The sequence below is a fragment of the Capricornis sumatraensis genome, chromosome 4, assembly GCF_032405125.1.
Source record: "Capricornis sumatraensis isolate serow.1 chromosome 4, serow.2, whole genome shotgun sequence".
In the NCBI taxonomy this organism is placed as follows: domain Eukaryota; kingdom Metazoa; phylum Chordata; class Mammalia; order Artiodactyla; family Bovidae; genus Capricornis; species Capricornis sumatraensis.
In genome coordinates this window covers 144,997,148-145,008,508 of record NC_091072.1, presented here as the reverse complement: position 1 = coordinate 145,008,508, position 11,361 = coordinate 144,997,148, and the positions used below count along the sequence as shown (strand labels likewise).

General features: G+C 42.6%; 1 protein-coding gene across 1 annotated transcript; it reads right to left on the bottom strand.

The window, feature by feature from the left end:
- Positions 1-369: 369 nt before the first annotated feature.
- Positions 370-11,139, bottom strand: AICDA (activation induced cytidine deaminase). The gene is made up of 5 exons (XM_068971516.1): positions 10,958-11,139; positions 4,421-4,568; positions 1,626-1,899; positions 1,236-1,351; positions 370-423 (listed from the first exon to the last, which is right to left on the bottom strand). Exons 1-5 carry the CDS (start codon positions 11,137-11,139, stop codon positions 370-372), a joined length of 774 nt encoding a protein of 257 aa, XP_068827617.1.
- Between the last annotated feature and the right edge of the window lie 222 nt (positions 11,140-11,361).

Genomic DNA, 11,361 nt, shown 5'->3' with positions numbered 1-11,361 from the left:
TAAAAATACTGGTCATAAAACCTCTGATCCTCTCACCATGCTCCTCAGCATTAACCTCTTGCTTTCTCTCTGCTTAAAAGTCAAGAGTACTGACACTTAGGGGTTCTCAGGCCTTGCAGTTCTGCCATTTCCCAGTAGGGGACGATGTTACATTGAAAAACTGAACCACTTTTTTGGCATTAACCCTGGTGGGTCTGTGTTTCTTCTCTTTTCAAGACATTTTTTTTTTTAAAAGTCCTCTATGAATACTTTTTTTTTTTAACTCAAAGAAAGTGAGAGTTGAAGAACAGAAGAATTCTTCAAAGATAGTTCTTTTACCCACTATCTTCACAGATACTTCTTTGTATGTGACATTCTTGAAGGTTGGTATCAAAGTCCCAAAGTACGAAATGCATCCCGCAAGTCATCAACCTCATAGAGTGGCTGTGGAGAAAGACAGTGGGTGCCTTTGTAATTTTTGTGTTAATTTTTTTCTTTTTAAATTTGTATCTTTTGGTTGCACCGCATCTGGGATCTTAGCTCCCCGACCAGGGGTCGAACCCATGTCCCCTGCCCCAGAAGCTCAGAGTCTTAACCACTGGACCACCAGGGACGTTCCCATTAATATTTTTGAAGAAAAGAAAGGGAGAGGGAGAGGAAAGAGAAAGAGAGGAAGAAATTTTACCAGGAGTAAAATGGATTCTGAGGAGAGTCTAAGTTAAAGATGTGAGTGAGGAAAGAGAAGGGAGGGGATTACGGGGAAGGGGGGAAGGGAAAGGAATTTTACTAGAAGGCTAGTGATTGTGCTAAGTCGTGTCTGACTCTTTGCGACCCCATGGACTGTAGCCCACCAGGCTCCTTTGTCCGTGGGATTTCCCAGCAAGAATACTGGAGTGGGTTGCCATGCCCTCCTCCAGGGGAATCTTCCCAACCCAGGGATCGAACCTGAGTCTTTTTTGTCATCTGGATTGGCAGGCATGTTCTTTACCATTAGCGCCACCTGGGAAACCCCAGAGGGCTAGTAGAGGGCTTTGAATTGTGAAATATTAGAGCAAACTCAGTTGTAGGAGAAATGACAACAAAAACAGACGAGAAAGTTTTCATTATAGGAAAAATAAGAGAATGATAAACACACACACACAAACACACATGTGGAAATGTAGGAAATATAAGAAAAGGAAAGATAAGTAGTGCCAGGGATAGATAAATTTGGAGAGAGAAAGAAAATGAGAAGCAAAGAAAGCCCCCTCACTTACCAAAAGGATGCGACGAAGCTGTCTAGACAGACGAACCGAATTTTCATGCAGTCCCTCCCAGGCTTTGAAAGTTCTTTCACGATTTTCCACAAAAGTATTCCAGCAATAAAAATAATCTATTTGAAAATTTAAAAAGGAGAGGGGAGGGGATGGGTCAAAGCTCAAATCATGAGGAAAGAAAGAAAACCCTGCCACCCCTCCCCCAAAGTCTTGGGCCCACCGATTCTTTTCCTCCAATTCTCCTTGATAGCTTTCGGCCCCAGAGGCGAGTTAGGACTTCGGGGGCGAGTTAGAATTCTGCCCCCCTCTCCCCTATTTCTCACCCTGGCGTTTCCCAGTCTGAATGGCCAGTCCTGCTCTGCAGAGCCGGGCCGAAAGGTCCCCGCGCACCTTTGAAGGTCATGATGGCGATCTGGACTCCAGCGCGGTGCAGCTGCCGCAGCCCCTCTGGCTCGTTCTTGCGCTCCTTGTCGCAGAAGTAGAGGCGCGCCGTGAAGATCCGCAGGCTCAGGTTGGGGTACCCCCGCAGGAAGTCGGCCACGTGCCGCGCACAGTCGTAGCAGGGGCTCCAAGACGTGAACCAGGTGACGCGGTAGCACCGCCCGGGGTCCAGATCCCAGTCAGAGATGTAGCGGAGGAAGAGCAACTCCACGTGGCATCCGGCCTGCGGAGAGAGCAGAGACTCAGGGGATGGTGACCGACCTTGACTGTCCTGCTGGTAGCTTCACCGTCATTAGTAATTCGTGTCCCTCCTACCGGTCAGCCTTTTTGGGGTGTCTGTCTTCGGTTTTGTCCTAGATTACAGAAAGGCTAAGCAACTGCCTGAAAGGACACAATGATGAGCGGTGAGCCTAAACTCCGCACTTTTGGCCTTGGGAAGGGGAAAGGGAGCAGATTTTCTGTGGAATAATGGGAGGGAGGATGGAATGAGTTGAGTGGGTCAAGTAGCATCACACTATCTCAGATTTAATTTTTGTTTGTGAAGTTACTTTTCCTTCCTTGGAGAGGAAAGAACATGAATTGGAAGTGCTATTGATGTAACCATTGTGAAAATATCCTGGACTCCACTACACCAAGTGGAGAATAAAAAGTTAGGGTTAGGAGAGTCTGAGACTGACAAGTGGGTGCTGTAAAAGAGGTAGTAGGCACCGGTTGTGGTCTAAGAACAATTAAATACAGGGGTCCCTTGTTTTCTTGTGCTTGGCTATATTGGACTTTGAAGATACTTCGTGTTCCGAAGGTTTGTGGCAACCCTGCCTTGAGCAAGTCCTTTGGTGTCATTTTTTCCAACAGCATCCACTCACTTTGTGTCTCTGTGTCGGCAGTTTGTGATTCTTCAGATTTCAAACTTTTCATTATTATGGTTATCTGCGGTCAGTGATCTTTGTTACTAGTATGACTCATCGAAGGCTTAGATGATAGCAATTTTTAGCAGTAAGCTTTAAAATTAAGATATACACTTTTTGTTTTAGATACAATTGTATTGCATACTTAAAAGAACTGTAGAATAGTGTAAACATATAACTTCTGTATGTACTAGGGCTTGCTTGGTGGCTCACATGATAAAGAATCTGCCTGCAATGGAGGAGATCCAGGTTTGATCCCTGGATCGGGAAGATCCCCTGGAGAAGGCATGGTAAGCCACTCCAGTACTCATGCCTGGACAAGTCCATGGACTAGAGGAGCCTGGTGGGCTACAGTCCATGGGGTCACAAAGGGTCAGAAAGGACTGAAAAACTAGCACTTTCAGGAAACCCCCAAATGTGACTCACTTTATTGCAATATTCTCTATTGCAGTATGCTTTATGGCCATGTTCTGGAATCAAACCCAGAAAATCTCCGAGGTGTGCCTGTAATGAGTTTGCTCTTTGTATAATCCCCCATGATTGTAATAGTAATCGCTATAGTGAGATATAGCAAGTCCACTTCATATTGCAGAAAAGTCATTGCTCCCAGAATCTGAAGACCTAGGTTCCGTAAGTCACCCAACTCTTAAAGGTCTTCTGATTTCTCATAAGTTAAATGGAGTTTTGTTGTGAAGACTCAGGGAGAGAGAAGGAAAGGAACACAAAAGCTTTCTGTATTTAGAATGTGTCTTATCACCAAATAGGGAAAAGATTAGAAGCTAAAACAATTGATCTTCTAGGTCTTTTTTTTTAATGCTAGATATGTTATTGCTCAGTTGGTAAAGAATCTGCCTGCAATGTAGGAGACCTGGGTTCAATTCCTGGGTTGGGAAGATTCCTTGGAAAAGGAAATGGCAAGTATTCTTGTCCACTCCAGTATTCTTGCCTGGAGAATCCTATGGACACAGGAGCCTGGCAGGCTACAGTCCATGGGGTCCCAGAGTTGGACACAACTGAGCGATTAAACCACCACTGCCGCCATATTATTGAGAAGCAGTTTTTATTATTTATCTATTCATGGCTTCCCTTGTTGCAGAACAGGAGCTCTTGGGTGCGAGGGTTCAGTAGTTGCAGCATGAAAGCTCAGTAGTTGTGGCACGTGGGCTTAGCTGCTCCAGGGCATGTGAAATCTTCCTGTACCAGGGATCGAGCCTGTGTCCCTGCACTGGCAGGCAGATTCTTATCCACTGTGGCACCAGGGGTATCCTGATCTTCTAGTTTTAATTCATGGCTTCCCTGAATTTTCTGAGGGTCACTATGATCAATGTACTTACTGGCTTATGATCTAGGGGAGCAGGAAGGAATAGAAATCATTTGAAAGATAGACCTGAATCATTAATTTTTCCTAATTCTTCTTCCTTCATTTTTTAAAACTCCAAAGCCACAATTTGTTTTTCCACGTTTACAGTTCAGCTTGAATGAGCTGATAATATTCCCCCAAATAAAAAGTCTCTTTCTTTTGGTTTCTTCCTTAATCTGAAAAGCAATTTGGATGCTGGGGAAAGGAGAGGAAGGTTTGGGGCAGTGATTCTTAGCACTGAAACAAGGTGTGGCCTTGATGTGCCCAGCAGGATTGGGGAGGATGTTAAATGACCGCCTTTGGAACCTGTCTATTGTGGGTGCAGGGACATAGAAAAAAGAAAAGATATCTCAGAAATCTAATCAAGACAAATGAACCAGGCTGAGTAGCATCATCAGCAGGGGGCTATAAAAGTGCCCTCAGTGTAGCTGCTTGGGAAGCAGGCATTAATTAATTAATAGCAAGATATTAATTGATACCTTGTTTCGAATGTGCCCGAAGTCCAGTGAGAAGGAGGTGGGACTGTCCCGCCGCTTCACCACGTAGCACAAGTAGGTCTCATGGCGGCCCTTAGCCCAGCGCACGTTTTTGAACTGGTAAATAAACTGTCTCTGCTTCATCAAGAGGCTGTGGGTGAGAGAGGAGGGAGGAGATGCAGCCTTCTTGGCTTTCCATCAGCTTTTAAAGAAAAATTTGTAATACTTGGGCCAAACCAGAGGAGATGCTCTTGCTTCCTTATGCTGGATGCCTAAGACTTACTGAACTTCAGATCCACTACCCCTTTTCATGCTTGTATTTAAGACCAGTTGAGACAGCAAGAACCCCAAAGTGATCCATGCTCACAGGACAGGCTCCTTCCATGGCTGCTTTCTAGATGTTGATAACTTGGATTTACAGATGTCTTTCCCAGTTTCATCTTTTCAGGTTTTCTCTCCAGTATTAGTCATGTCTGACTCTTTGCTACCCCACAGACTATAGCCCGCCAGGCTTCTCTTGTCTGTGGAGTTCTCCAGGCAAGAATGCTGGAGTGGATTGCCATTCCCTTCTCCAGGGAATCTTCCTGACCCAGGGATCGAACTTCTGTTATCTCCTGCATTGGCAGGTGGATTCTTCACCACTGAGCCACCAGGGAGGCCCCAACTTCTACCTAAATGTCCAACATAGATCTCAGATTCTAAGTGGCCAAAACAGTATTCCCAAATTGCCCTGTCCTGACCTCCCTCTCCTGTCCTACCAACTTGCCATCCCAAGAATACAGTCTAAAAGCTTGGAATCATTTTTGATTCTCCTTCACTCATATTTAATTAATTAATCATCTAAATGTATTGAGTCAAACTTTCCAATATTTCTGGGAGTGTCCCTGCTCTGTTCTCCCGGTTCTCTGCTTCAATCCAAGCCCTAATCTTTCTTTTTATCACATTGTCTTGATCTCTAACTGATCTCTCTGCCTGTAGTCCCTTCAAATTACAGTTTCCATGAGGTGCCCTAGAGATCTCAGAAAATCTAGAGTAAACTCCAAACTCATTAATTGTGGTAAAGCTTTTACAGTTGGACACAACTACATTTCTATCCTTGCTTCTTAGTATTTTTCTCTTTTCTCCCATCATTTCACCCCCTTCCTTACCCATGTAGCAGGCCCCCTGGCACTAGTCTCTAGTTTTCTTTCCAGCCATCTTGCTGGTATACATCTCCTGACTGAATTCTTTCTTGCCTTTTTTACCCCCACTGTGCAAAACCTACCCCTCCTTCAAAGCCTAACATCAATTTCAGCTCTTCCAGGAAGACCTTTCTCAACTGCCACTATCCCTTCTTTCTAGGCAAAACTGAATATTAACAGCAACAAAAAACCCCTCCTGAAGTTTTCTGCTGTTCTCCACTCATCCCTATCAAAGCATTCAACCTTTGTTATCAATTGATTGCTACATCTGTCCCCCTCAGATGTAGAATGTAGATTAGAATTTCTGTGCTTTGAGTCAGGAAGTGACACTTTTTGAGTCATATGTTAAAAGTGTGAGAGGTATTTGACCATTCTCAACTTGAATATTACAAAAAAGTAGAAAGTGAAAAATTTTTTAATGTTAAAGAATTAAGGTTTAAAATACCAATATATCTAGTGATAATTAGACACAGAGCTTCCCTGGTGACTCAGACAGTAAAGAACCTGCCTGCACCATGGGACACCCTGGTTCGATCCCTGGGTTGGGAAGATCCTCTGCAGAAGGAAATGGCAACCCCCTCCAGTATTCTTGCCTGGAAAAATCCCTTGGACAGAGGAGCCTGGCGGGCTATAGTCCATAGGGTCACAAAGAGCTGGTCACATGACTGAGTGACTAATACTACATTTTACTAATTAGACATACTATCTAATGATAATCACTGTTAATATACTTATGTTTTTCCTTCTACTCTTTTTATGCATATATATTTACAAGATTTGAGTTAAGCTGATCTCATGTATAAATTCACAATATAATCTAGATATTTTGCCATGTTCTTCACACACCGGGGATGGGGGTCAGGGACAGATTGCTTTTTGTTTTCTGGCACAGTGTCTTGCATGTTATAAGCACTAAATTGAGTTGAATTTGTAGAAATAACTGTGCCAACACAAGTTCCTTTGTAGTTGTGAACATAGCACAAGCTATACAGTGTGTGTGTGTGTGCGTGCGTTAGTCGCTTAGCTGTGTCTGACACTTTGTGACCCCATGAACTGTAGCCCAATGTGGTTGATAACCAAAGCATCAGTAGTTAGTGTCCCTGGTTTTTGTCCTTTGTCTTTTTCAGCAAAAATATCTACCTGTGGAGACAATGCTGCCACCTAGTGGCGTTGAGCAGAAGTGCAGACAATTTGTCAAAGTAATGATCTAGGCAGTAATTTGAATACGGTTTGCTGGCAAGAGAATTGAAACTTATTTCAATTTTTTTTTTTTTTTACATTGAGGTTTCCAGGTGGTGCAGTATAGAATCTCCCTGCCAATGCAGGGGGATCGGGTTTGATCCCTGGGTTGGGAAGTTCCCCTGGGGAAGGAAATGGCAACCCACTCCAGTATTCTTGCCTGGGAAATCCCATGGACAAAGGAGCCTGATGGGCTACTGTCCATAGCGTTGCAAAGAGTCAGGCATGACTGAGCGACTGAGCACACACACGCATAATTTACATATTCAACCATTTAAAATTCACAATTCTATGAATATTGGCAGATGTAAACACTTAAAACTGCTCCTACTGTCGGTGTACAGAACATTTTCAGGGCACCCCTCCCCCCAAGTTTTCTCATCCATCTCTTCAGTCAGTTCTTTTTCCCCCTCCCAGGCACTGTAACTATAAATTATGGTTTATTTTCTAGAATTTTATTTTAAGTATGCACTATCGCCTCATTTGTGTCTGACTTCTTGTACTAAGCATATTATGACTTTGACATTCATCTATGCTGCTGTATGTATCAGGAGAGTTTGTCCTTTTGTCCTGCAAAGCACTATTCCATTGCTTCGGTACAGCACATTTCGTATATTCACTCACCTGTTGATGGACATCTGGATTGTTTCCATTTGAGGGTTACTATAAATAAAGCTTCTACACCCACCTTTGTATGGACATGTTGATTATTGATACTTTGATAGTGAAATACATGAGATAGACCCAGAAGTCAACTTCCCAAGTGTCACCCTTAGTAAATGTGTAAGCAAGGGCCAGAGATTTTTAAAGGTGTTGCAATTTGAATGTTTTTTTCACACACATGAAGCTTATTGGAAATCGTTTTGGGGGGTCGGTGTGGGGGGTGGGGTGCTGTGCCACATGACATGTGAGATCTTAATTCCCCAACCAGGGATCAAACCCCTGCCTCCTACAATGGAAGCATGGGACTTCCATGGAAGTCCCTGGAATCCACTTTAAATCCTGAGGTATTAAAAAAAAAGAAAATCCTGAGGTAGAGAATTAGATGTATCACCAGTGTATACATTACATATATGAAACCATATACAAGTTAGTCAATCAAATTTTTATAATTAAAAATTCACACTTGACAGGAATCCAAAATGAATGTTAACAAAGATCTAATAATCACTGGCTTTATTCTAAAGTGATAATAATTTACCATGGTAAAACCACCACAGCACTACCGCGTTACTGTTACTATTGTTAATTAACATAACCACCCTCAGCATATTACATAAACCGAATACATAGTAGATGCGTAATGAATACTGGAGAGAAAGAAAAAAAATTCTCCCCTTGGGGCCCAGTTTTAAATGGATTAGGCATCGTCTCTTACCAATAAATTCCTTTTGCATTTAACCTGTCCTCCTGGGCTGTGTGGATGAGAAGTGGGGGAGGGGATACAATATCATGCATTGCAGGTGGTATTGGCCGGGCGGTTCCCGTAGGAGGGAAAAGTGTCCTGGGAGTATAAGGAAGGATAGGACACAGACTAAGGAATTCAAATGGCCTTCTACCCCCACATGAAAATACAATTTCCATCAGAAGTTACCAGCCACAGTGAATTGAATTGCGTGCCTGTGATCTTTTTAAGTATCTTTAATTATAGCTGGGGGCCTAGTTCCAGCACCTATTCTCTGGTTTCTCTCCCTCTCTTTTAAGAAATATTTATTTGGCTGCACCTGGTCTTAGTTGTGGCATGTGGGATCTAGTTCCCCTACCAGGGATTGAGCCCTGGCCCCCTGCATTGGGAGTGTGGTGTCTTAGCCACTGATGCACCAGGGAAGTCTTCTTTGGTTTCTCTTGAGGATGCAGAGGACTCGGTAGAGACTGTCTGTAAGGCCCACAGGTTGACAGCTGCGCCAGACAGCTGTGTGCCCTGAAGCGGAACCCTGGCTGCATCCCCAGCAATGCAAACCAGAGACAGATGGGTTAAAAGTAATCGTGACCAAGTCATCCTTTCCTGCCGCGTGCCATCAGTGCTGTGCTCTGCAGATAGTATTTTCCTTAATGAAAATCATGTATTTCCCTTTTTCTCCTGTTGAATTTCATCCTCTCTCCTTCTCTGACTTTCTCTGAATTTCAACTCTGATTTTACTGTTGCTTTGCATTTCATTATTTACAAGTATCTCCATTGAGCCTTTTTCCTCTCATACCACAGATTAGTTTTCACTGTAAACTGAGCTGACGTGTGATATTTTGCCCTCAGGTTTCTGAAGGACATTTAATCCACCATTAAGATTCTACACTGAGATTGAAGTATATGGATTAGGTGTAAATTTGCATACATTTGCAATAGAAATAGATTAAGTTCTATGATAATAACATAATTGTCATAAACTTTATGTCATAAACTTTATGTGAAGACATCATCAAAATTTTACTGAGTATGCATTAAAGAAGTAAGTTAAGTCATGTCTGAAGAAATGGAAAGACTCGGTAAAGAGTAAAAATGCCATTAACTGCCTCTTTGGCCTATAATATTAAAGAAGTTTTTTCAATTGAATTTATCTCCTTGTCACAGACAGTGACTGACCTTCAAGCAAATACTTTTGAATATTGGCATTTAGAAAATAATTTCTTCACTATGTAATTTTCAATAAAGTCTCTGTAGTCAAGTTTTTCTTGAGGTTCTACAGTTGAATGTTTACAGAATTATTACCATTACCACTACTGTTTTTAGTACAGTATTGCCATGACCTTTTCATGATTTGAGTCTCTTAAGATTTGCCTGATTAATATTACTACCATAAACTATCCTAACTGTAAGGACAAGTCAATGCATGGTGCATAAAAGTTCTTTTGAGTATGGAAAGAAAAAAAGAGAAAGATAATTGAGCGGAAAGCATGTAAGATCTGAACAGAAGATGAGACAGATCCAGAAAAATAAATGTGCATCTTGACCAGGCAGATCCTGAGTCAGTGTTAGGGGAAAGGGAAAGTTTACGCATGTTATTACTCAGATTTGCTCTGAGAGTAAGGCCAGCGCAACCACCCACAAGCAGACTGCTTTACCTGTCCATGGTGGAATCCAGTTTGTCTTTCTTGGCTCCCTGAAGATCTTAAGAAGAAAAGCTTGCCTCCAGCACTTCTGCTGCACTGGCTGAAAATGCACCGGTCTCACACATTCAAATTTGAACTCAGCCCTTTAGGCTCCTCCCCACAACAGCATCACCACCAACAGGTACCCCATACCCCAGCAGGCTTCCTCCTGTTTGGGTCCACTGGAGATGGGTGGGGTTTTCATAGGCAAAAATTCACAGAGAGAAAATGACTGAGGGCCACTCTGCCTAATGTATAGGTCCCTTTAGTTCTGCTTCTTTAAAAATGCAGTCCACCCTCCACAGGTAGTAAAGAGCAGGAGACAGGAGAAGTAGACAGATTGTATACTGTAATCCTGGTAAGAAATGATATCTTTATTCATTTATCTATTTCTTGGCTGAGCCTCAAGGCTTGTGGGAATCTTAGTTTTCTGACCAGGGATTGAATCGAGGCCATAGCAGTAAAAGCACCAAGTCCTAACCACTGGATTGCCAGGAAACTCCTCAAAATGGTATCTTTAAAACATAATAATAACAATAAATTTAAAAGTCTCATGTGTTCGATCAGCCAAAAGCACCTATTCCTCATTTAATTACACAATAGCTCTGAGTCTCAGTAAAGACCGACACTAACTGTTCCTGCCTGTTTGCTGGCCAAGTATACTCAGGACTTAGGACGGAGATTTTTGCCTCCCAAACCACTGATTTTTTTTTTTTTCCTTTGATTGCTTTACAAGAATTGCTAGAAGACTAGATGATTACACCAAAGGATAATTTTTGCATAAGCTCTTCTTTTCCACAGAAGCCATATATTAATTTGAAGTCAGAAGCAACAGCATCTCAAACAACAAAAGATTTATTTCATCACACAGAATCAGCCTCTAAGTGACAGCACTGAACTTAGAAAACAGGTTGGGCTTTTCAAATGAGAGGCTTTAAGTTCCCTCCCTCATACAAGCTGGTCTTATAAAGATTTTTACTTCTCCCTCCTGCATTCATATGTATTCTATCTATTCATTCAATAAGACATTCAATACCCATTAGGTGACAGAAACTGCCAGGTGCCGGTGTTGCAATAGTGAGCCAAGCGGCCAGCGTTCTTGCTCTCTTTCTGCTTCAAGGCTTTAAAAAATCGTCTATATGTTAATGATCCTCCGCCGGCCCCAGTCTGTAGTTCTAGCCTGGAACTCTCCCTTGTACTCGAGGCAAGTATATCCATCTTCCACCTCAGCATCTCCCTCTGGATGTCTGGGCATTTCAAACATGGCTAAAACTGAGCACCTGTTCTCTCTCTCAACGTATAATCCGGTCCTCTTCCCTCTTTGTCTCAGTGGCACTCAGAGCCATCCTGGCCATCTTCTTGGTTGCTCTCTTTTAAATCTCATGCCTGAATCCTGTTAACTCTCCTTTCAGAATAAATCCAGACCCTGACCACTTGTCA

Coding starts and splice junctions, on each gene's coding strand:
- AICDA (XM_068971516.1), bottom strand. CDS start 11,139: ATGGATATACTTGCCTCGAGTACAAGGGAGAGTTCCAGGCTAGAACTA. Junction 1,900..4,420: donor TCGGGCACATTCGAAACAAG/GTATCAATTAAT, acceptor CTCTCTCCGCAG/GCCGGATGCCACGTGGAGTT. Junction 424..1,235: donor AGCTTCGTCGCATCCTTTTG/GTAAGTGAGGGG, acceptor CTTTCTCCACAG/CCACTCTATGAGGTTGATGA.